General features: G+C 41.1%; 1 protein-coding gene across 2 annotated transcripts in view; it reads right to left on the bottom strand.

The window, feature by feature from the left end:
• Nucleotides 1-23048, bottom strand: part of MRRF (mitochondrial ribosome recycling factor) — a 55018-nt gene that overhangs the window by 30621 nt on the left and 1349 nt on the right. The window contains exons 2-5 of one of the 2 annotated variants that reach the window (XM_027556191.1): nucleotides 18442-18653; nucleotides 13070-13225; nucleotides 7511-7629; nucleotides 1022-1113 (exon numbers count right to left, since the gene is read on the bottom strand). In XM_027556191.1, coding sequence (XP_027411992.1) covers nucleotides 1022-1113; nucleotides 7511-7629; nucleotides 13070-13225; nucleotides 18442-18653 — 579 coding nt within the window. The remainder of the gene's footprint in view (nucleotides 1-1021; nucleotides 1114-7510; nucleotides 7630-13069; nucleotides 13226-18441; nucleotides 18654-23048) is intronic. The other variant, XM_027556192.1, reaches the window with a different exon arrangement.

Genomic DNA, 23048 nt, shown 5'->3' with positions numbered 1-23048 from the left:
ACTCCAGTATTCTTGTCTCAAGAATCCCATGCACAGAGGAGCCTGGTGGGCTACAGTCCATAGGGTCGCAGAGTCGGACACGACTGAAGCGACTTAGCACACACCAAGTCCTGGAATTAGACTACTGCAGTGGCCTCCCAACGATGCTCTCGGGTCCACTCTGTCCCCCTACATTTCATCTGTTAATCAGCAGCCAGAGAGCTCCTAAAAAGTCAACCTCAGATCACGCCTCTGCTGAAGGGCCTCCAGTGGCTTCCCACTACAGTGACAGCACAGCCCACACTACTCACCAGGGCCTGTAATGCCGAGAGCATGGGCCTCTCACCGATCCAACCCCACACCACCACTGAGACACAATGGCTTTCTCTTCATCAAATATGCCAAGGTCTTATAATTTCTTTTCTTTCTTACTTTAAAAATAAACACACAGTTTATGCCTTTGAAACTCTTAAGTTCTATATATTTACGTAATTAACAATATTCTGTTCTTTCTTATACCTAAACTTCTTCAACAAGTGAGGACTAATGGGAAAATGACTCTTCCAGAAATTTGTGTTAGAGATTACAAGTGTTGAGGTCTTTTCAGATTCAGGGCCTTTGGGCTGTCTGTTCCCTCTGCCTGGAAAGCTCTTCCCCTAGGCTGCCTTGTCCTCATCATTCAACTGTCGGCAGAAATGTGACCTCCTTGTGAAGCTGTCCCTGCCACCATCACTCTCAGCAAGTCACCCTCTATTGGAACACACTGTCCTTTCTTTTCTCACAGCATTTCATTATCTGGAATGACTTTATTTATGAGTCTTATCTTCCCAATAGGACTATAAAATACATGAGGACAAGAACTTTGTCAGTTTTACTGCTGCATCTGAATCAATAAACTGGATCTCAAAAGCTGCTGGAGCCGGCCAGGATGAGAGACACAGGTAAAGTACACCATCAGACTGACAGTATCATGGAGTGTTGGTTTCCTTCCAAAGATAGCTGCCCCATTACATCAAAATATGTGAGTGTCAGCCAGACTTACTTGGGAATGGGTACCCGAATTAGCGTCCCCTCCACTTCTGGGTTCAGATTCATTCCACTTTCTCTTATAGCCTTGATAGCTGCAGCTGTACACTGAAAACCAGATCAAAAGGTAAACAGAATTAGTAAATAATTATTACCAGATGCAAGCCCTCTGTCGATAACTGGCAACCCATCTTGGCAGAACATGGAAACATTTAGTTCTGTTACCAGTAAGATCAGGAAGTTACATTGGTGTAGAGTGCTTTGATCAAGCTGAATAGCAAACTATGTCCACTCCTGGTACCAGTGTATTGCGGGAGGGAAAAAAAGCATAGAGGAAAAAATAAAAAGAAAACAGCTCTGCTTCTTTGAAAAGATTTCAATGGTTTGAGGCAACGCAGATCAAAACCACAATAAATCCTCAAGGGAGGGGGGCTGGTCTGTGCAAAGATTGGTGTAAAGACAGCTGAAAGATTTTATACATTAAAAACTCCAGTTGACATTTTACACTCAAAATATACCAGTGCCGAGTGGAATGAGTAAATAAATTTAACTCACTCACATCTATGCTCACACCAACCTCACTTGTGTTTTGGCATGAGCGATGAATCTCTGCTGGTGTGTGTGCCAAGAAAGGAAGCATGGAAGATCTCGGTTCAAATCCCCACTCTGCTAACCATGTGACCCTGGGCAATAAGCTTGACCTCTCTGAGGCTCCATGTAGTAATCTGAGACCCTGCAGTACTGTACCTCAGAGAGGATTAAATGAGGTAACATGAGCCATGCATCTTCCTCTGTGTCTGGGTGCCTGTAATACCCAGGCAAGGGGTGCTATTATATAAACACATTCAATAAAGGTAAGAATGCACAAACCCCCGGAGAATGATAAGCTGATGTCATCACCTAGCTGATGCACTGCTGTCTTTATTTTTTTCTCTCTTTTGTGGCTGTACCATGAGGCATGCGATGTCAGATCTTAGTTCTCCTGAACAGGGATCAAACCCATGGCCCCTGCAGCGGAAGTGCAAAGTCTTAACCACGGGACTGTCATCAAAGTCCCTCTTTGTTTAAAAAAAATTTATTTCATCAAACTATAGCTCTTTTACAATGTTAATTTCTGCTGTACAGCAACACGATTACGTTATACATATTCTTTCTCACATTTTTTTCCATTATGGTTTCTTACAGATCTCGGAGTATCGTTCTCTGATGCACCGCTGTCCTAAGGTCCATCTGGGTCTCTTCTGACACAGCCTTGCTCTCTCCCAAACTGCCTTATCTCAGCTTCAAGCAACATTATAACCACACCTGGTTTGCAATCCTACCGCATAAGAGAAGGGAGTGTGGAAGAGAGAATTTCATTGGCGTGACAATGTGCCATTCATGAAAACAAGGCCCCTGATTTTCAAAAGAATTTTAGGTTTGACCAGAGCCAATCCACGTCGCTTGGATTCAACGGAACCAACTCCCAGCCTTGAGTTCCTCCCTAGACTTTCCGGTTTAAATAAATGGGGTTTGTTGCACACCTATTTTATTTTTCCAGATTGGGTTTTGTTTCAAGGGCGTGCCTAAAAAGCTCATCCATTTCATGGTAAAATGACCTAAATTCTACAGGGACATAAGATGTTATCGTTAGGTCAAAAAGACAAACCAGCATTCCACAAGAAGACAAATCATGCCCTTGGGCTACAGAATTTAACTGTGCAGCCACTGCTTAAAATGATAAATTCTCAAAATGTACCTCTGACCACAGACTATGGAGCTGGAAGGGATCTCAGACATCCAGTCCCTTCCTTATGTGTGCAGGGACCTGCTGGTAAAGGTCACACCCCTACACAGAGACACAGTCCCTGAAAGCCGAGAGCAACGGAGTGAAGACCTCGCCCGTCACGCTTCTGGTTACTGGCAGTGTTAAGAGCAGGCTCAGCTCCTCAACTCTCCATCCAGTGACGTTACTTAGTCTCTATGACCTCCCAGATCCACTAGCTCAATGTGTTCAGTAACTGTGGCACAGGGAATTTGATTCTTTTTTTTTAATAGCCAAAAAGAATTTGGAACTAGGTCTGGTGTATAAAGCGTATGGCCAAGGTAAATAAAAGAGCTGGATAAAGAAATGAAATTTTCCTCTACAAGAGAACTACCAACTTCTTTAATAAAATGAAACACAGATTTCTAAAGTTAAACATAAAGGGAGGGGCTTCCCTGGCAGTCCAGAAGTTAGGACTCCGCACTTCCAATGCAGGAGGCGCAGGTTCTATCCCTGGTCGGGGGAACTAAGATCCCACATGCCTCTCAGTGTGGCCAAAATATAAATAAATAGACTAATTAACTAAAAAAAAATTTTTTTTAAAAAAGGGAGAATCACCACTTTGAAGAACTGACCTGATTTCAAGTCTAATATTTTTTTGAAGCTTTTCATTGAAGGAAAGACTGGTAAGTTGGCTGGACCAGCCCACCACCACCACCTCCACTTTCCCTTCACAGTTTGGCCCAAGTGTTGTCACACAGCCTTCCTAGGCAAGCATGGGAGCACCCACCGCTGCTTCCAAGCTGGGCAGGAGATACAGCTCAATATTTACACCTTCCCTGTCCAAGGCTCAGTGCCAAGGATGCAGTGAGTGCTCAGTAGAAGCTTGCTGAATAAGTAGATTAATATGTATATTAAAGCACTGGCTCAAACCTGTTAGAAAAACTCTTCATGTTTATACCCCTCCCAAAAGCCTTATTTTGTTATCATTTTATACCTGTTCTGTGTCCTTTCGCGTGCAGAAAAAATATGAACCAAGAGTGGTTTCATTTGCAAAAAAAACCTACTGAAAGAGGTAGTTCTTCTGAAATACTTTAAACATGTACATTTTAGTTTGATACAGAATACAGAAACTCAGGGAATTATAGTCATTTTCCCAACATGACTTCTGACCTACTCATGGTTCCGACAAAAAGGCATGCATTTCTATCCCATTTCCATCTCTTAGCCTTTATCCCTCACTGAAGAGATGCCCGCCAGCGCCCCAGTGCAAACAGACACCCTCCGATGGCAACAATGACCCACTGGTTGTGGCTGCTTGGAGTACTGTGTGGAGAAAGATCACAGATCCCATGTGGTGTTAGGCAGGACCGAGTGCTGTGATCAATTAGCAATGTCTGCTATCACTGCGTGCGTGCATGCTCACTCAGTAGTGTTTGACTCTTTGGGACCCCAGGGATTATAGCCTGCCATGCTCCTCTGTCCATGGGATTTTTCAGGCAAGAATACTGGAGTGGGTTGCCTTTCCTCCTCCAGGGATTCTTAAACTAATAAGTCCAATTCATTCACGTCTATACTCACATCTATATGGGTGTGTATGCTACAGGACAAAAGACGATGAAATTTTTGTAGACAGGTGAACAAGTCCTTGACAATCTGGGTTCAAGTCAACAGCTGATTTGCAGAGACTCAACAAAAATACTTGTGGAATTAAGGAACAGATGGTGAAGGAAGCACAGGATTTAGAGTCAAACAGACAGACCTAAGCTCAAGTCCTGGCTCTACCGCCACAGCATGAATCTGTGGAAGAATTCTACTTTTCTGAGCCTCAGTTTCCTCCTCCAGAAAACGGACTTAAGTCTAACTTTAAAGAGTAGCTGTGCTGATCACATGAAACAGAACACGAGAAAGCAATGCCCAGCAGCCCTGTAGACACTCAACCCACCTTTCTTCCTTCCACAAGAGCAATAAAGGAGCCTGCAGAATTTTTTTTCTCATTTGCCTTGTTCAAATCATGCTGTTGTCTGTTTTTTTTTTTCCCAAACTCCCTTCTTTCCCATCATTAACTCTAGCTGCAGGCAAGTTTATGGAAGGTAGTAACTTGTGTGTATCATTTATCAAGCAGGACACATGCTAAACAAATGCAATGCAGTTTTCTGTCCTCAATGCATTTAAAAACATTATGCATGTAAATCTGCATCATGTCTCTATGGCATGACACAGAAATGCTCAGATTTGAAAAGAAAGCCAGCCGCTTGTGAAACAGAAAGGAAGTATATAAACACAGAGAGGATTAGCTCAGCATTTTGAAGCTATAAACCTGGGCACTCCGTGGACAGCTTCTAAACCAGAGGAAGGAAATGTTTAGTTAGAGCTATTTGTTTAATATATACACCAGATGAGATAAAGGAATTCAAAAGACAATGTAACTCACACTTCCTCGCTCTGTCCTTGTAAGGAGCCTCTCTACTAAGGTTAACTGTAGATGTGTTTTTTTTTTTTTTCAAAACTCACAGAATTTCAACTTGGAGAAATGGCAAAGATGCCTTGCTTGGAAAATGAAGATATATTTCCATTTCCTAAGAAAAAATTAAGCTGTTAGTACCTCCTCCTGCCTCCTAAGACACTCTGGTGGCCAATCAGGTGCTTCTTCTGTGAATGCCTTTTGCTATTTAATAACAGAAGTGGCTGGCTCTGAAAAGCAATCTGCCTGATGAGGTCTTCAAGCTGTGTAATTAGGAGGCTGTTCCCTAAATTGGCCCGCGGTGCCTGTGGGATCAGATGAACAAGGCAGAGAGGCCTCAGTGGTTCAGAGGGGCCAGAAGGGGAAAGAGCTAAGAGTTCCCTTTCTGTCCATTTCTCTGCTCCTCAGGAACACCACGAATGAGTGCCTCCCTTCCATCAACCTAATGACAAGTATTCACCCACTTGAGGGAAATGTACTGGGTGCGTCCATGTGTCAGGCATGGTGTTTGGTGCTGGACAGAATGAGCAAGTTGGATACGATTCCTACATTCCAAGCTTATGATCTAGGGAAAGGGAGATAGAAAACTAAGATGTAGATAAGGGCATAACTGTTAATAAGTACAATGAAGAAAAAGAACTGTGCTGTATAAAAGTGGTTAATATAGAGGAATAATTGAGATTTTGCGTAGACTAGGAAAGACTTCCCTGAGAAAGCAATATGAAAGCTGTAGTCCAAAATATGGATAGTAATCGGCCAGACAAGGGTGATCCTAGCAAAGGAAACAGCATATGCAAAGGCCCTGAGGATATTAAGGGTTTGAGGAACTGAAAGGCTCGTGGGCAGAGCAGTGTGCAAGGGTGGCAGTGCACAAGACCGGGGCATCTGCAGGGACAGGCAGGGGCTGTTTCACACAAAGCCGTCTAGGCCACAGTCATCTTCTTAGAGATTACTTGAAGCCGCTGATGAACTCAATGCCCGGGAATGGCATAATCCAATAGATATTAATATCTTTACAAGTTCACTCTGGCTGAAGTATGGAGAACACAACAGGGGAGGAGAGAGTAATACCCCCCCAAATATGGGCACATTGGCTGCAAGAGCCCCCTGATGTGAAAGTTTGTTTGTAGCAAGGGCTTACTCTTATCTCTAACCCAGTTTTGTCAAATCCAGCAGGTTCAACTTTGGTCTCTGTCTTTGGGCTAGAATTACTGAAAGAGACCAGTGGAATAGAGACTTCAGATTCCTTCACCTCAGGTGAACAGATGAGGAAATGGAGACCCATAGAATGACGCAACCTACATAGCCAGCTGGCAAGAGGTGGGACCACATTCCAGGTCCTCAAGGAGTCCCAATCCAGGTCACTTCTTACTGGACCAGGAAGGAACAGCCTATTTATCTTCCTCAACCAGACTTAAAATCACAGCCTCCAGGTTGCAATGATCTAATGCAACCCACCTTCCAGCCCTGGAAGCACTGTGCTCTGGGCAATATTCTGCAATGGTCAGTCGAGTCCCAAAGGAATGTGAATTCCTGGAAGGTCTGCTCCAAAAAGGGCTACCCTGGTGGCTCAAACGGTAAAGAACCCACCTGGGTTGGGAAGATCCGCTGGAGGAGGGCATGGCAACCCACTCCAGTATTCTTGCCTGGAGAATCCCCGTGGACAGAGGAGCCTGGTGGGCTACTGTCCATGGGGTCACAAAGAGTCAGACACAACTGAGTGACTAAGCACAGCACAGCACAGCACTACTCCAAATAATGCAAAAGTCATAAACTGGTGGCCCATGGGTCAAACATGGCCCATCAATATATTTTGTCATAGACTTAGAACACACTGAAAAAGGGAATTAGTTAGCAACATTTAGCAAAGATAGAAACTGCAGCTATTGGCTTCTTCTGTAAATAAAAATCTTAGTATCTGGTAGTATCTGATTACCAGGTACACATTTCTGCCTGGGAAGGATCAGCAGCAACTGGGCAAAGGCTGCTCCCTTCAGACAGGGCGCACGCTCTACAGTTTACCCCTGCCTGCAATTACCCCACTGCCACTACTGTTTGTCTTAGATGGGACCTGTGTCAGTATCCAAATTACTCGCCTGGGCTCTATAGTGTTTGAGTAAAATAGAAAAGGAATTTAGAAACAGAAAGAGAGCTTTTCTTATCCTTAAATTCCCTTTGTTATGCCTTGTCTCTTGTTTCACCCCAAAGTGAAGGGAATACTTCCTCCTGACTTGCTGTAGTCTCCTGCATTACAAGGGAGACCATGGAGAGGGAGCCCTTGAGCAAGGCCACCTTACCTCTGGGAAGCTGGCCATATTCACCAGTATCAGCTGTGGCGACTTCATGGAGATCTGGCTGATCTGGTTGAGAGGAAGCTTCCCATCAGCAGTCACCACAGTGATATTGTCAAGGGCTCCTAAAAGGAAGTTTAAAGAAAGCGTTTTAGAATTCAGAAGGACTTTTAGTAACCTCACATCTAAGTCTCTATCAATTCAGATTCAACTAATGTTTAGAGAAATATCGATAACCTTAGATATGCAGATGACACCACCCTTATGGCAGAAAGTGAAGAGGAACTAAAGAGCCTCTTGATGAAGGTGAAAGAGGAGAGTGGAAAAGCTGGCTTAAAACTCAACGTTCAAAAAATGAAGATCATGGCATCTGGTCCCATCAGATCAGATCAGATCAGTCGCTCAGTCATGTCCAACTCTTTGCGACCCCATGAATCGCAGCACACCAGGCCTCCCTGTCCATCACCAACTCCCGGAGTTCACTCAGACTCACGTCCATTGAGTCAGTGATGCCATGCAGCCATCTCCTCCTCTGTCGTCCCCTTCTCCTCCTGCCCCCAATCCCTCCCAGCATCAGAGTCTTTTCCAACGAGTCAACTCTTCCCATGAGGTGGCCAAAGTACTGGAGTTTCAGCTTTAGCATTATTCCTTCCAAAGAAATCCCAGGGCTGAGCTCCTTCAGAATGGACTGGTTGGATCTCCTTGCAGTCCAAGGGACTCTCAAGAGTCTTCTCCAACACCACAGTTCAAAAGCATCAATTCTTCGGTGCTCAGCCTTCTTCACAGTCCAACTCTCACATCCATACATGACCACAGGAAAAACCATAGCCTTGATTAGACGGACCTTTGTTGGCAAAGTAATGTCTCTGCTTTTCAATATGCTATCTAGGTTGGTCATAACTTTTCTTCCACGGCGTAACCGTCTTTTAATTTCATGGCTGCAGTCACCATCTGCAGTGATTTTGGAGCCCAAAAAATAAAGTCTGACACTGTTTCCACTGTTTCTCCATCTATTTCCCATGAAGTGATGGGACCAGATGCCATGATCTTCGTTTTCTGAATGTTGAGCTTTAAGCCAACTTTTTCACTCTCTACTTTCACCTTCATCAAGAGGCTTTTGAGTTCCTCTTCACTTTCTGCCATAAGGGTGGTGTCATCTGCATATCTGAGGTTATTGATATTTCTCCCAGCAATCTTGATTCCAGCTTGTGTTTCTTCCAGTACAGCGTTTCTCATGATGTACTCTGCATATAAGTTAAATAAACAGGGTGACAAGATACAGCCTTGACGTACTCCTTTTCCTATTTGGAACCAGTCTGTCGTTCCATGTCCAGTTCTAACTGTTGCTTCCTGACCTGCATACAAATTTCTCAAGAGGCAGATCAGGTGGTCTGGTATTCCCATCTCTTTCAGAATTTTCCACAGTTTATTGTGATCCACACAGTCAAAGGCTTTGGCATAGTCAATAAAGTAGAAATAGATGTTTTTCTGGAACTCTCTTGCTTTTTCCATGATCCAGCGGATGTTGGCAATTTGATCTCTGGTTCCTCTGCCTTTTCAAAAACCAGCTTGAACATCAGGAAGTTCACGGTTCACATATTGCTGAAGCCTGGCTTGGAGAATTTTGAGCATTACTTTACTAGATGGGGAAACACTGGAAACAGTGACAGACTTCGTTTTCTCGGACTCCAGACTTTTATAGAAGCAGTGGTGTCATGTGATGGAAAGAGCTTTGAAATGTTGACAAAACTAGGTTGAAATTCCTCACCAGCACTAGAGTGGCCAACGATCCTGACTTGCCTGGTCCTGCATGGTTTCCTGTGACACAAGACTTTGAGAGCTGAAACTGGAAAGTGTTGGTCACCCTTCCCACTATGTCAGCATTTACTAACATGAAACCTCAGGCAAGTCAGTCACCTTCTCAGTACCTTGGTTTCCAACTCAATTAAAAAATACTTTACAGGATTAACATATAGATTACAACTCAATATAAATAAGCAAATATACAATAGACACATACACAAAAAAAACATAAAAATAGGTACCTCTTACTAGCCCTTTTCACAACTAGTCTGTAACATTGTATCACTATATCCACTTTACACCAGAGAAAGAAACTTGGGGAGGTAAAATGAGCCAAATCACAGAGCTAACAAAAGGAAAACCCAGCAAGAGCCCAGCCCCAACTCAGGTGTACTTACTTCCAACTCTGATCAAGTCTCTTTCCCTTATCTGTGGAATTCAACTTTGAGTTGCACCATTCAGAAATCCCCAGGGAGCTTTTAAATTTAGATTCCTGGGTCCCACTCCCCAGAGATCCTGATTCTGTAGGGGCTCAGGAGCCTGTGATTTTAGGGGCTCTTGTTTTCTTTCAAGATGACCACATGATTCAGACATACAGCCAGGTTTGGAACTGTTACCTCGTACCACCTTGATTTTGGCACTTAGACTCCCTTTAGGAACAACAACAACAAAAAAACCCACCAATTATTACCACTTCACTGATGCCCTGGATCTGATCTTTGTCCATATCTGAATTAGGGAAAACCTTGGGCAAAATTTTCTTGTCAAGAAGGCAAGTATATTGTTACAAGACAATAAAAGGGGCATTACTCAAACTCCCTGATTTCCTATGAAATGAGAACTAGAAGAACATTTTACCATTCATTTTAAGAATCACTCGAGAATGGCTCATTCTGACACACCGTGTATGTGTGTGGTGGTGGTGGTGGTGGTGGTGGTGGTGGTGGTGGTGGTGGTGGTAGAGGTGTCAGTCTTTTAAACAAATTGGGAGTTGTCCTAGCAAATTGTTAGGATAATGCAGTTCCACACTATGACCCAAAGATCTGATCTGAAGCACAGTCCTCAACTCAATTCAATGCCACCACAAGTTAGAAGGCTGTTGACGCCACTGGCTTCAATCTGGAAAAGTCCATGATTCTGAAGACCAATGACCTGGTTCAAATACCAACCCTGCCACTTCCTGAACTGTGTGACCTTGGCAAGGTCTCCTCAACCTTTTGGGCGTCTGTTTCCTGGTTTCTAAACAGGGTATTAAAATCATACTTATCTCACTGGGTTGTTATGAGAGTTAAAAGAGTTTATGGAAAGCCCTTATACTGTCCTCGCATATACAAGGGCCCAATACACGCTATTATCATTATGTCTCAACTTTCCCCTATATTTTAACCAAACTAACCTACTTACAGTTTCTCTAATAACAGTCCATTCTGTCTTGCCTTAGGATCCTCAGTATATATTTTTCCTTCTACTAAGGACAGCCTTCTATGGTCAGATAACTTCTGCTCATTCTTGAACATCAGCTATGATTGCATCTAATCTCAGAAATCCTGTCTGACCTCTTAGGTTGTATTACAAATCCTTTATGAGCTCCAGGATCGTACACACAAATCTATAATAATGATGACCCATCTTTACTGAACACTTCCTAGGGCAAGACATGGTTCTAAATGCTTTTTATAATTTATTCGTTTTTATGATCAAATAAACCTGTGAGACAGTTCCACCATTTTACAGATGTGGAAACTAGGGCACAGAAAATAACTTGTCCAAGGTCACAAGAGCCCTTAATGGGGCCTGAATTCAAACCTAGACCTGATCAACACCAAAGTCATGATCTTCACCACTCTGCTTTGCTATGTGGTTTCACACCTTGATTTACTTGTCTATCCCTACACACTAGGATCTAGGCTCTTGGAAGGTGGGGACAATGTCTTTTCTCTCTGAATCTACAGCACCTATTAAACAGCACAGAATAAGTGCTTAATAGTGCACTGATGAATAAATAAATGTATGTATGAATGGATGAATGAATGAGAGGACAAGAATGAAGAAACAAACCTGTATTTTAGACAACTATTAAAAGCGATCAATTCTGTCTTCAGTCTTGGAGACAGAATTTCTGGTAGACAGACAGAGGTACAAGTGGGAAAGTATCTGCTGGTTCAGATAGTACTGAAAGATGATATGGAATTATCTGGTAAAAAAAAAAAAAGTAAAATAAAATGAAATCCTGGCTAAATTCAGCCTGTTTCACCCAGTCTCTTCAGGGCCCCAAGTTCTACACAGAACGCTGTACAAACATAACCTCGAAGAGAAAGAAGCAAAGAGGAAATACCAGTGGGAGGCCTTTTGAAAACGGATCTTAATTCAGCCTTCCTGATTTGCCGTAAGATCCTCCACCACAGAAGTCCCAACATGGGTTTTTCACCATGCAACTGTGGTGGTTCCCATTCCCCAAATCCGTATCGACATAATGCATCAAATCCTTTTCCCTCAATCTGTCCCCAGCGAGCATCTCCCTCAGCCTCATTCCTGCCCCTCATTTTTGCAGAGGTTAACATTTAACAAATTACACTCCCAACCTCTTTCCAGGCCCATCATCTTTTTAAGTTCAACAAGAGTGGAGCTTGCTGGCCAATTTGAAGTATCACATTTCTCCCTGAGCTCCTCTCAAACTGCTCTCTGGTTTCGGCTGCAGAATGTTAACAGGCCAGAAAGCACAGGGGAGACAAAGCACTTTATCAGCTTCATACCTAAAATAATAAGCAAGTTTAAAATAAACAGTTGGGAGAGACTGAATGGCATGCTCTACTGTCAGCAAAGGCAGAAATGCCCCAGTCCAGGGTTGACAAATGATAGAATGGTCTTCTGGTTTCACATTGGATCTCATCTCTGATGTTTCTGCTGGTGTTTATAGATGGAGCTGTAGATTTTTCACTTGGTTTTCTTAAGAACAAGTTCATGAAATATTTTCTAGCTTTCTTATGAACTATCCCAACCGAGATGTGAGCGGGAGCAGCCCAAGCTCCACAGATATTTTCCGAGGGGGTCCCGGGCTTGACTCTAGGATGATGACAATTTCCAAAAGGCCAATTTAATAGCAATTGGATTTTTCCTGCCTGCCTGCACCATTAGCTGACAACTCACTTCTTCCATCACATCTGCAAACAGTTCTCCTAGACAGTTCTGACATTTCCCACTTAGAAAAGCCATTTTCAGGAAGTTATTAACCCAAACGGAATCTTCCTGGTCAAGCCCAGGGGTATAGAAATGCCTCAGGTGGGCATGTCTGTAGACAGTAGGTCCCCAGTAAGGGATAAGAATGGCCAATTCGGACAAAAAATTGACAAATCAGACCAAATATTTCAGTTACTATGAGACTAAATACCTATAAGTTTTTAGAGTACAGTAATAATGAAAGTCCCATTTTCTGACAGTATGATTCCATGAGAGCAAAGATCATGCCTATTTTTGTTTACTGTGAACCACCACGATGACTAGTTCATAGCAGACAAGTATTTGCTAAATGGATAAACGCAGTGTTAATACATGCTGGGCACTCTACAAGAATCATTACACATGTTACCTCACTTATTTTCATCCCCATCCCAAAGCTAGAAGACGGGAATTAGACAAGGAAACTGAACACCAGAGAAGTAAAGTAACTGCCAGTGGTCACCAATTGGTACGTAAAATCCAGGTCTGCCAAAGCAATGTTCTTGCCATCGTGCCCCTCTCCAAAACACAGGTTCACTCACTAACCTGGTGAAGTCCTTATGTTGACAGTCTTATTGAAATTATCCTTGAGTGCCTCTATCACAGACTTCATTTCTTCATCCACTTCTTCTAAGTTGATGATATCCTCAACCAAGGCAGTGTTAAGATTCATTCTGGTTTGGGACTGTCCTTTCCCTTTGGCTAGAAAGTCAACATTCAATGAATTTAAAAGGAAAAAAAAAAAGCATAAATAGAGACAATAAACAATGAGTTAAGAAAACGAGAGGCACAGAAAATATATTAATTCATTTCAAAATGAATCCTAAAACAAGGCCATGCCAAGTGTCTGACGGCTGGTACAGACAGGAAGAACAGCAGTGGTTTAGCAGCATGAAACACCACCAGAGGCAGTGACAATGGCTTATATTTTAGAAAACCAACAATACTGAGAACTGAGTAAAATTCTAGTTTGTATCTAAACCATCACAGTGATGTTTCATAAGCTATAATATATATATGCATAGCTCACTCCCCTGAGTAATACAAATATTCTTGCATTCCTTTATGTAGGGTGTGGGAGGACAGAAAAAAATAAAAACGTTTAAATACTACTATCTTATACTTGTTTATTTATTAAATATTCAACATTTACTGAGATCATGCACAACAAATTTCATTAAACATCTACAATAAGTTAGATCCTGTGCTATCTGTACACCATATTACAATTTGCAATGCAATTTCAAGTATATTCTTCTATTAGAATTCAAAGCAGCTCTCTGACATAGGAAGAACAGAGATTATTATTGCTTCCATTTTACAGATAAGGAATCTGAGGAACAGCTATTGAAATGTTTTGCCCAAAGTAACCAACCAGTAAGCAGCGGAGTGATTTTTTTTTTTTTAACATTTATTTGCTTGTGTCATCATCTTGCTTGAAAGCTCTGAAGTTAACAGGCTAACGGCTTAGAATTTTCAGAACTGATGAAAGAGCTGAATTTTCAGATTTAGAAACAGTTTCAAACAGGATAGTAAAAGCAAATTCATACCTAGACATTTTGTGAATGCAGAAAACCAAGGACAAAGAGGCTGTGAAAACAGCCAAAGAGAAAAGACAAATTACCCATAAAGGAACTTACGCCCATCAGTATCAGAAAGTTGTATTAAGACTAATTCACATACAAGCCCTAAATTAATATTAGCAAACCAAATCCAGCAACACACAGATTATGGAGCAAGCAAAGTATATGCGCATTACACATAAGAGGGCTTATACCAAGAATGCAAAAGTGGTTTAATATCAGAAAAGGCTATTAATGTTGAGCCACCACATTCATAGACTGAAAAAAATTTTTAAATGCTCACTCAATAAATGCAGTAAGAGCACCAATAAAAAAATTAATACCCATTCAAAAAAAAACTATTAGCAAAACAGGGACAGAAGACACTTGCTTAAAAGAGAGACTACCAAAAAATAAAGCAAACATAATTCTTGATGTTAACACATAAGAAGTATTCACTATAAAGTCAGGACTAAAACAAGGATGACTACTATCAATAATCACTTTTATTCGCATATAGCTGAATTACTTTGTTGTACAGCAGAAACTATCATAATATCGTAAAGCAATTATACTCCAATAAAAAATCACTTTTATTAGAATTATATTAGAATTCCTAGACAATGTAGTTGGAAGGAAAGGAGAGAAGGAGGGAAGACGGATGGAGGAAAGAGAGAAAAGAAATAAAAGGTATGTGATATATAGATTGGGGAGGGAAAAACAAAACTATCATTAAATATAGGTATTTTAATTATCTACATAGAAAATCCAAAAAAATACACAACGGTTCTAATAAAAGAGTTCAGCAGAGTTGCAATATACAAAATCAATGTATAATTATCAAAAGTATTCCTATTCTCCAGCAACCAAACAGAACACATAATTTCTAAAAGACATAAACTTAAAGCAATGACTCTTGCAAAAAATAATATAGAACATATTTTTGACCTTAAGGCAGGGGAAAATTTCTTCAATAGGAGAAAAAGAGCACTATTAATAAAAGGAAAAGACTGACAAACTGGACTACATTAAAATTAAGAACTTCTGTTCATCAAAAAAAAAAAACAACCATGAAAAGGTCATCATTATCAGCAATACATATATATGCAAAAGTCTTGTCTTTAGAATACCTTAAAATTCTTACAAGTCAATTTTTAAAAATCAGGTCAATTTTTTTTAACGGGCAAAAGATTGGAAACAAAGAGGATATCCAAATAACCAGTAAACAAATGAAAGGTGCTCACCATCACTATTCATCAATGAAATACAAATTAAAACCATGAGATATAACGGTACATTCATTAGAATGACTAAAATTAAAAAGGCTGACCATACCAAGTGTTCACAAGTAGATAACGGGTAATTAGCGAATAGAAAACTAAAGCACCCTGGGGAGGAGAGTAACCTGACATGACCACTCTGGGAAACCATATATTCTGAAACTGAACTGAAATTTATATACACATGACCCAAGGCTCAGGAATCCTTCCTCTTGGTATACACCCAGTAGAGAGGCAAACTTATGGGCACCAAAATGCATGTTCACAGTAGCATTGTTTATTTTAGCTCAAAACTGGAAGCAACTCAAATATCCATCGGCTACAGAAAACATACATAAATCATGGTACACACATTCACTGGGATACTGTAAAAAAAAAGGAAAATGTACCGACAACTACTACAGACACCAGCATGGACGAATCTCACGTGTAGGCTGTTATCAAAAGAAGCCAGGCATGAAAAGAATCCATTCTGAGTTCAAAAGGGGCAAAGCGAAATCTGCAGTGTTAAAGTCAAGAGAGGGGGTTGTCTTTTGAAGGGGCGACCCGAAAAGGACAAGAGCAAAGCTTCCAGAGTACAAGCGACGTCTATATCTTAATCCGGGTGATAGTTACACGGTTGTGTTCACTTTGTGAAAATTCCCTGAGCACTTACAATTTATGTACACACTTTTTCTGTATATATAACTCAAAAGTTGACTTTGAAAAACATCATATACCAAGTGACAAAAAACGATGATACTCTAGAAATAAACCCAATTGAAGAACTGTGTAAGATCTATATGGAGAAAACCTGACAATATGATTATAAATGTCACAGAGAAGAGAACAGGCCAAGAAGAAGAAGAAGAAAAAGCTAGTGTGTTCTGAAGGGAAAGATCTATACCACCAGATTCAAGACTTTATGACAGTGATTCAGGCATTAGGGAATTTAGTGCAGGGACAGATGAGCAGTTCAACACATCAAGAGCTCAGAAATAAATCATATATATGAAGAAACATTATATATGACAGAGGAAGCATTACAGATCTGGGAGTAAAGAACAGTTTTCCCTAAGTGAGGTTAACTTCCTTGGTGGTACAGTGGTGAAGAATCCACCTGTCAATGCAGGGGACACAGGTCTGATCCCTGGTCCAGGAAGATCCCACATGCCAAGGGGCAACTAAGCCTGGGTGCAACAAATACTGAGCCCATGCTCCACAAAAAGAGAAGCCTCTGCAGTGAGAAGCCTGTGCACCGCAACTAGAGAGGAGCCCCCAGTCACCGCCAGCTAGAGAAAACCCACCGGAGTAACGAGGACCTAGCACAGCCAAAAATAAATAGATTTAAAAATAGTATTATTTTTGAAAAAATAAGTGAGGCTGACACACTTATTACTCACTTCCAAAAGAAATAAGATTAGATTCCCTATCTTATATCATATTCCAAAATAAACTCCGTTATGGATTAAAGACCCAAATATGAAAAGTAAAAACCTTCAAAATATTTAGAAGAAAATACAGAAGAAGAGATTTATGACTTTTGGATAGATGAAGGTATCTTAAATAAGGCCAAAAAAGCACAAATGATAAAGGAAAGAACTGAACAATATGACTGCATTAAAACTGATGTTCAATGAAAGACATTATAAAGTTAAAAGGCAAAGTAGATACCCATAACATATACATATTGACAAAGGATCAGCATTCTTAATATACAAAGAATCCAATAAATCTAAAGGAAAAAGTCAAACCACCAACTTTTTAAAGAGGCAACCCAAGAAGATAAAAGCTGAATATGCAGTTGAATATGAAAAGACGCTGCTTACGTGCTGCAGCCACCATCTGGTGCACTGGACGACTGCAGCGCTGTGGGCACAGGTCCCCGCATTCCAGCTCTGCCACTAACTGCACATGATCATGGGCCAAGGTCTTACACGTGGACCTCAGCTTCCTCACTCGCAAAATGGTGAGGCACATGCGTGGCTCACTAGGTGTTGAGAAGAATTTCTTCACTGGGTAATTATAATTCCTTCAACAGATAATTTATAAAGATCAAATTAAATGATTAAATGTATGTGAATTTAAAAAAATCTATAAAGCAACCTACACATCAAAAAGTTATTACCTTTATCACTATTAACTGAATATACGTTTTCTATGCATTAATGCTTTTCCAGCAACTTGTTAATTTTCCTGTTAACAGGAAAGGAGAAGGTCTGTGTAAAACCATAAAAGAAAAGCAGTGGGGAAACAACATTCAGTAGCATATTTCAAGCACCATCCTTGCGAGTGAACTCCCTGACCCATGGCTGCAAGTATTAACAGCAGGTCTGCTTGACAATGTTCTGTCACTCATTCATTCCTTCAACAAAACATATATACTATGCGTCAGGCCCTGTTCGCTCCTAAACAAAAGACACAGATTGGGAAAAAAAAAAAAGACAGAGGTGGAGTTTTTCCTCACAGGGTCCAGTATGGAAGACATAACAAACAATAATCAACCCTACAATTAATTAATTAATGAGTGCTTTGCTAAGTACATCAAAGATAAAATAACAATGTGCACAAGTGCATGTAACAAGGGAACTGACCCAGCCTAAGAGGTCAGGGAAGGCTTTCCTGAGGAAGCGACGTTTAAGCTGAGATCTGAGTTATATCAAAGTCTCATTCTTGGATGACACAAGCCATTAAGATCATCCATCTAAATCCTCGGCTCTCATACATCTTCACCCCACAAACTTCTGCTTTTAATTTTACTTCCAACACAGATCTTCCTGGAAGGAGAAAATACATTGATCCCTGTCCCAAGTATTCTGGTTTGCTTGGCACTTACACCTCTAATTCTAAATCTAAAACAAAACAGTCGTTTTCTGAGCTGTGGCAACATATGAGGCAGCATGGAAGTGAGAAAACAGACCCTCAGCTCTAATACCATATCTGTCCCTGTGACCTTTCAAGCCTATCAACTGATCCACCTGAGACATCACTTCTTCGTGAGGCACGGGGAGAAATTCAGAACATCTCTGAGATCTCTTCCAGCTCTGATCATTCAAGGGCTAAATACAAGACAGGGGCGAGGAGGTCACGTCTCTACCTTTGGCTTTCTTGGTAGCAAAATGACGGACTGGTACGGCGGCATAGGCCATGCATTGCCCATGGTCATTCTGTCTTCCTCTCACTGTCTGCAGTGTGACTTCTGAAACAGGTCTGGTCAAGGCTGCAAGGGAGTTGCAAAATGCAGGGTGGACCAAGCGGAAGCACCTTAAACCCAAGGCCATAACTGAAGACAATCCTTGTGAATATCCACTAAAAAGAACAAGACAAAAAGGAGATCTAAGTGAAATAGACTCTCTTGTTAGTGCAACTTCAGAAAATAATCTGTACCAGTTAGCAAGCAAATCCTATCAGCAGAGCCCAACAATCCATTTTGACCTGTGTGCTAGGTCAGGGGTTCCCAACCCGTTCCAGTTTGTGGCCTGTTAGGGACTGGTGGCAGGACAGGAGGTGGGCACCAGGTGAGCCAGCAGAAGCTTCATCTGTATTTACAGCCACTCCCCAGCCCTCCCGTTACAGCCTGAGCTCCGCCTACTGTCCGATGAACTGCAGCGTTAGATTCTCACAGGAGCACGATCAACGCAATAAGCTTGAATTACCCTGAAACCATCGCCACCCCCCTGCCCAGCTCCCGTCAGTGGGAAAACTGTCTTCCACAAAACCAGTCCCTGGTGTCAATAAAGGCTGGGGACCGCTGTACTAGATAACTTAAATACATTATCTCCAGCCCTCCTCCTAACAGCTGTACAAGGATGTATGATTAGCCCCATTTTATAGGACAAAGAAACTAAGGCTCACAGAGATTTAAATATCTAGCTCACAGTCTGTAGGACGCCAAATCGCCACGCTCTTTCCACTACAGCAAATGCCAATTAGTACACAGGGAAGAGAGTTAAGTAAATGCATGGCAGCCTAAATCCTTAATGATGGTAATTAAACCCTTACAGGAAAAAAAAAAAGCACAAAATCTTGATAAAGTTACACTATAAAGAGTAACAGCAGAGTACTGGAAGAGAATTTTACATAAAATCATTTCAACAGGCATAAAATGACTGGAAAATTCACACAACAGCATTTAATTAAAATTTTCTTTGGTTCCTTATGCACTGATTACCAATTAGAATGCACTTTAATGTGAGTCTGAAGCATGGCTGAGGTTTGAGGTCTTCCATGTTATAGAACTAAAGCTCTGGAAAATGCCACCCTCCTCGGTGTTAACACAAGTTACATATGATCCTTCTGAGGTTTTTGACTGTGGAAAGATGTTAAAGCCTACAGCTACCCCTGGGATAGAACAACAGTTCTAGCTTACGGGCAAATGTGGGACTTCCCTGTTGGCTCAGTGGTAAAGAATCCGCCTGCCAATGCAGGAGACACAACTTTGATCCCTGGTCCGGGAAGATCCCCTAGAGAAGGAAATGGCAACTCACTCCAGTATTCTTGCCTGGGAAATTCTATGGACAGAGAAACCTGCTGGGTCCATGCGGTCGCAAAGGCTCAGACACAACTGATCAACTAACATACACACACACATTACAGTCTGAGTGAGAGCATGGGCTTGGCAGACAGAAGATCTAGAATCCAAGCCCATCTCCACCACACCCAAATGCTTCTGAACATCACTGCACCTTGACTTCCTCAACTGTAATAAGATGGAGATAATTATAGTTATTTCTTAGAGTTGGGAAAAATAAATTAGTTAATGTAAGTATAACACGTGGCGCGGTGTCTAACAGACAACAGGAGTTCACCCTAACGGGTATCTGTTGACAGCTATCGCCTTTCCTTTCAAAAACTTCCATGTCAGAGTCAGACACAACAAAGAAATCTTACATGTCATTACTAAAGTACAAGGAAGCCAAGAGTCAGTCATATCTGGATGTGAATTTCAACTTGTAGCTATTCATTGCATTTTCTGGGCATCATTTCCCTCATTTGTAAAGTGAGAAAAAAACAATCCTGTTTTAAAATAAAATGAAGTAGTGAATGTAACAACCGAGTACAGTGCTGGGAATGTGCCACCTGCTATAATTATTACTTTTTTTCCTTAAGAAAAGCAAACGAGTTGCACAAAGGCAAATAATTTCCCCCGATGGAATTTTTAATAGCAAGAGATGCTAGATTTCAATGATCGGTGTATGATGTCAGTAAAAACAGATCTACATTAAAAAAATAAAAAAATGTTTCCTCTTTTTAATCATTATCAATAGCTACTATTAACAGAGGTCAGGCCCAACCTTCTTGCTTTACCCTTAATATTCATTTAATCCTCTCAAAAATGCCACAAAGAAAAGTATAATAATCTCTTCTTTATAGATGTAGAAACTCAGGCTCTAAGAGACTGTCATTGACCAAGAGGCTGGAGCTAATAGCTTTGCTCTGTAGCAGCAGCACTGTTTACACATTTTGCCTCTAAATGAGGTTTCTATATCTAGGTTTTTGCCTAATACAGCCAATGCCTAACCCACACTTATATCCAAATATGGCTGTATAATAAGGTGCTTTTTTTTTTGATCTACAGGGTCTCAATCTGGCTATTCCATTTAAGACAGGTTTCCTGGTGTTCCTGTTGCAGGTCATAATGCCAATCCACAAAGCAACAGGAAATCAAAATGGGTTAGAAATAAACAACCTTTGACAGAAAACTCAATACCCAAAAGCGGACCCAGTACACGTGAACCGGAAGACGACTCTATAAATAAACCACATTGCTGAAATGCTTAAGACATGGATTTTAAACTGCACAGAAGTCAGGAAACTTCAAAGTGGAAATTCAATAAAGGCAGCCCCTTGGACTCTTTACCTCAAGAATATTCATATCAGCACTCAGTTCAGCACAGAAGTAAAGACAAGGAAAGGAACCCTCTTGCAAGCCCAAGTATTCTACAACAAAATTAACGTACAGTCAGAAGAAAATGCAGCAGGAAACATCTGACCTTTGGATGAAGTCTTGAACTGAAATGTCTGTCTGCCCACTTACTAGCAGTGTGAACCTGGGGACATCAACCTCTCTGAGCTACAGTTTCCACTGCATCTTTTTCATGGTGATATTAACGAGCCTTTAAAAAGGTAATTTTAACAATAATAATGAAACAACAGCTTATAATAGCTGGTAATAACTATGTGCCAGAGACAGTTCTAAGCACTGTATTGTATACATTAACTCATTTGAGCCTCATAATAACCCTAGGAGATAAGTACTTATTATTATACCCATTTTATGGATAAAGACACAGAGGCAAAGATAAACAATTTGCTCAAGATTTTAATTCAGGCACTTTTGTTCCACAGTTTGTGCTCTTAAGCACTATCCTATACTGTGTACATAAGACAGTGCAATTACTGGCATTATTTTTCAAACTGTTTAAATATTTTTTTACAACTATTTGAGGCACGTATTCTTTATCCAAAGCTGAGATTCTCAAAACTTGAATTTTCCCACTTGCCATAGAAGGTGCATTTTAACTTTGGAAAGAACTAGATGAGGAAGACAAAGTCCTAGCTTATCCACCATCCCAGCAACCCCTACCAATTCAGTTGTGTTCATAACATGTAGATTCTTGTAATATGAGTGTGCACACACAGGTCCTTGTTGTACATAAAATACTTTCACATGTATTACCTGATTCCCACAATAACCAGGCAACATTGTGATTACCGCTTACATTGTACAAACTGGTAAACTAGTCTTTCATTTCCTTGAATAATTTCCTGCGCCAGGGTCTTCAAAAATACTGTTGAATCTGCTTGGAATGATTTTCCCTCACCTCGTTAATGAACTTTTCTTTCAGACTTCAGCTGAAGTACCACTTCCTCAGAGGATGCCTTCCTTGGCTGTTTTCTCTAGCCCAACAGGTCAAATGTCCTATGGCCCCTTTTCTTAGTACCATGTACTTTTTCATGGCACTAACTTTAACAATATCAGTTAATATTTGTGTAACTATTTAATCGGGTTCCCTTGGTGGCTCGGTGGTACAGAATCCGCCTGCCAATGCAGGAGATGCAGGTTCAATCCCTGGGCTGGGAAGATCCTCCAGAGAAGGAAATGGCAACCCACTCCAGTCTTCTTTCCTGGGCAATCCCATGGACAGAGGAGCCTGGCAGGCCACAGGCCATGGGGTCACAAAAGAGTCGGACATAACTTAGCGACTAAACAATAATTATTGGATCATTGTTTATTCCCTCCATAAGAACTGACTGTAAGTACTACAAGGAATAAACTATGGTTGTCTTGTTCAAGACTGCATCCCCAGTCCCTGGCACAGTTCTGAACACGGAAGACATTGAATAAATATGAAGACTACATGAGTGAAAGTCTAGATTGTCCTTCCTCAAAGTCATATTGCTAGCACCAAAACAGAAATCAAAGCCACAGAGAGTAGGTCCTGGGCTCTACTCCCCAACACTGCTTCCATGATCTCTTGGTTTGCCAGATTTTTCACTTAGAGATAAGAGGTCATGTTCTTCTCTAAATTCAGCAACAAGTAAAGGCATTTACAGTATCTGACTATAGGCAGGATCATGTCCCTGGCATAGCCAAAGGAAGGATGGGACACTTGAACAGGTGGAGAAACAGCTTTTGTCTAAGGAGGCCTGGTTTCCGATATTCCTATCTCATTACTCTCTGCCCATCATCCTTTTTAGATT

Source organism: Bos indicus x Bos taurus, chromosome 11 (assembly GCF_003369695.1).
Source record: "Bos indicus x Bos taurus breed Angus x Brahman F1 hybrid chromosome 11, Bos_hybrid_MaternalHap_v2.0, whole genome shotgun sequence".
Lineage (NCBI taxonomy): Eukaryota > Metazoa > Chordata > Mammalia > Artiodactyla > Bovidae > Bos > Bos indicus x Bos taurus.
This window is presented reverse-complemented; position numbering and strand designations above follow the sequence as displayed.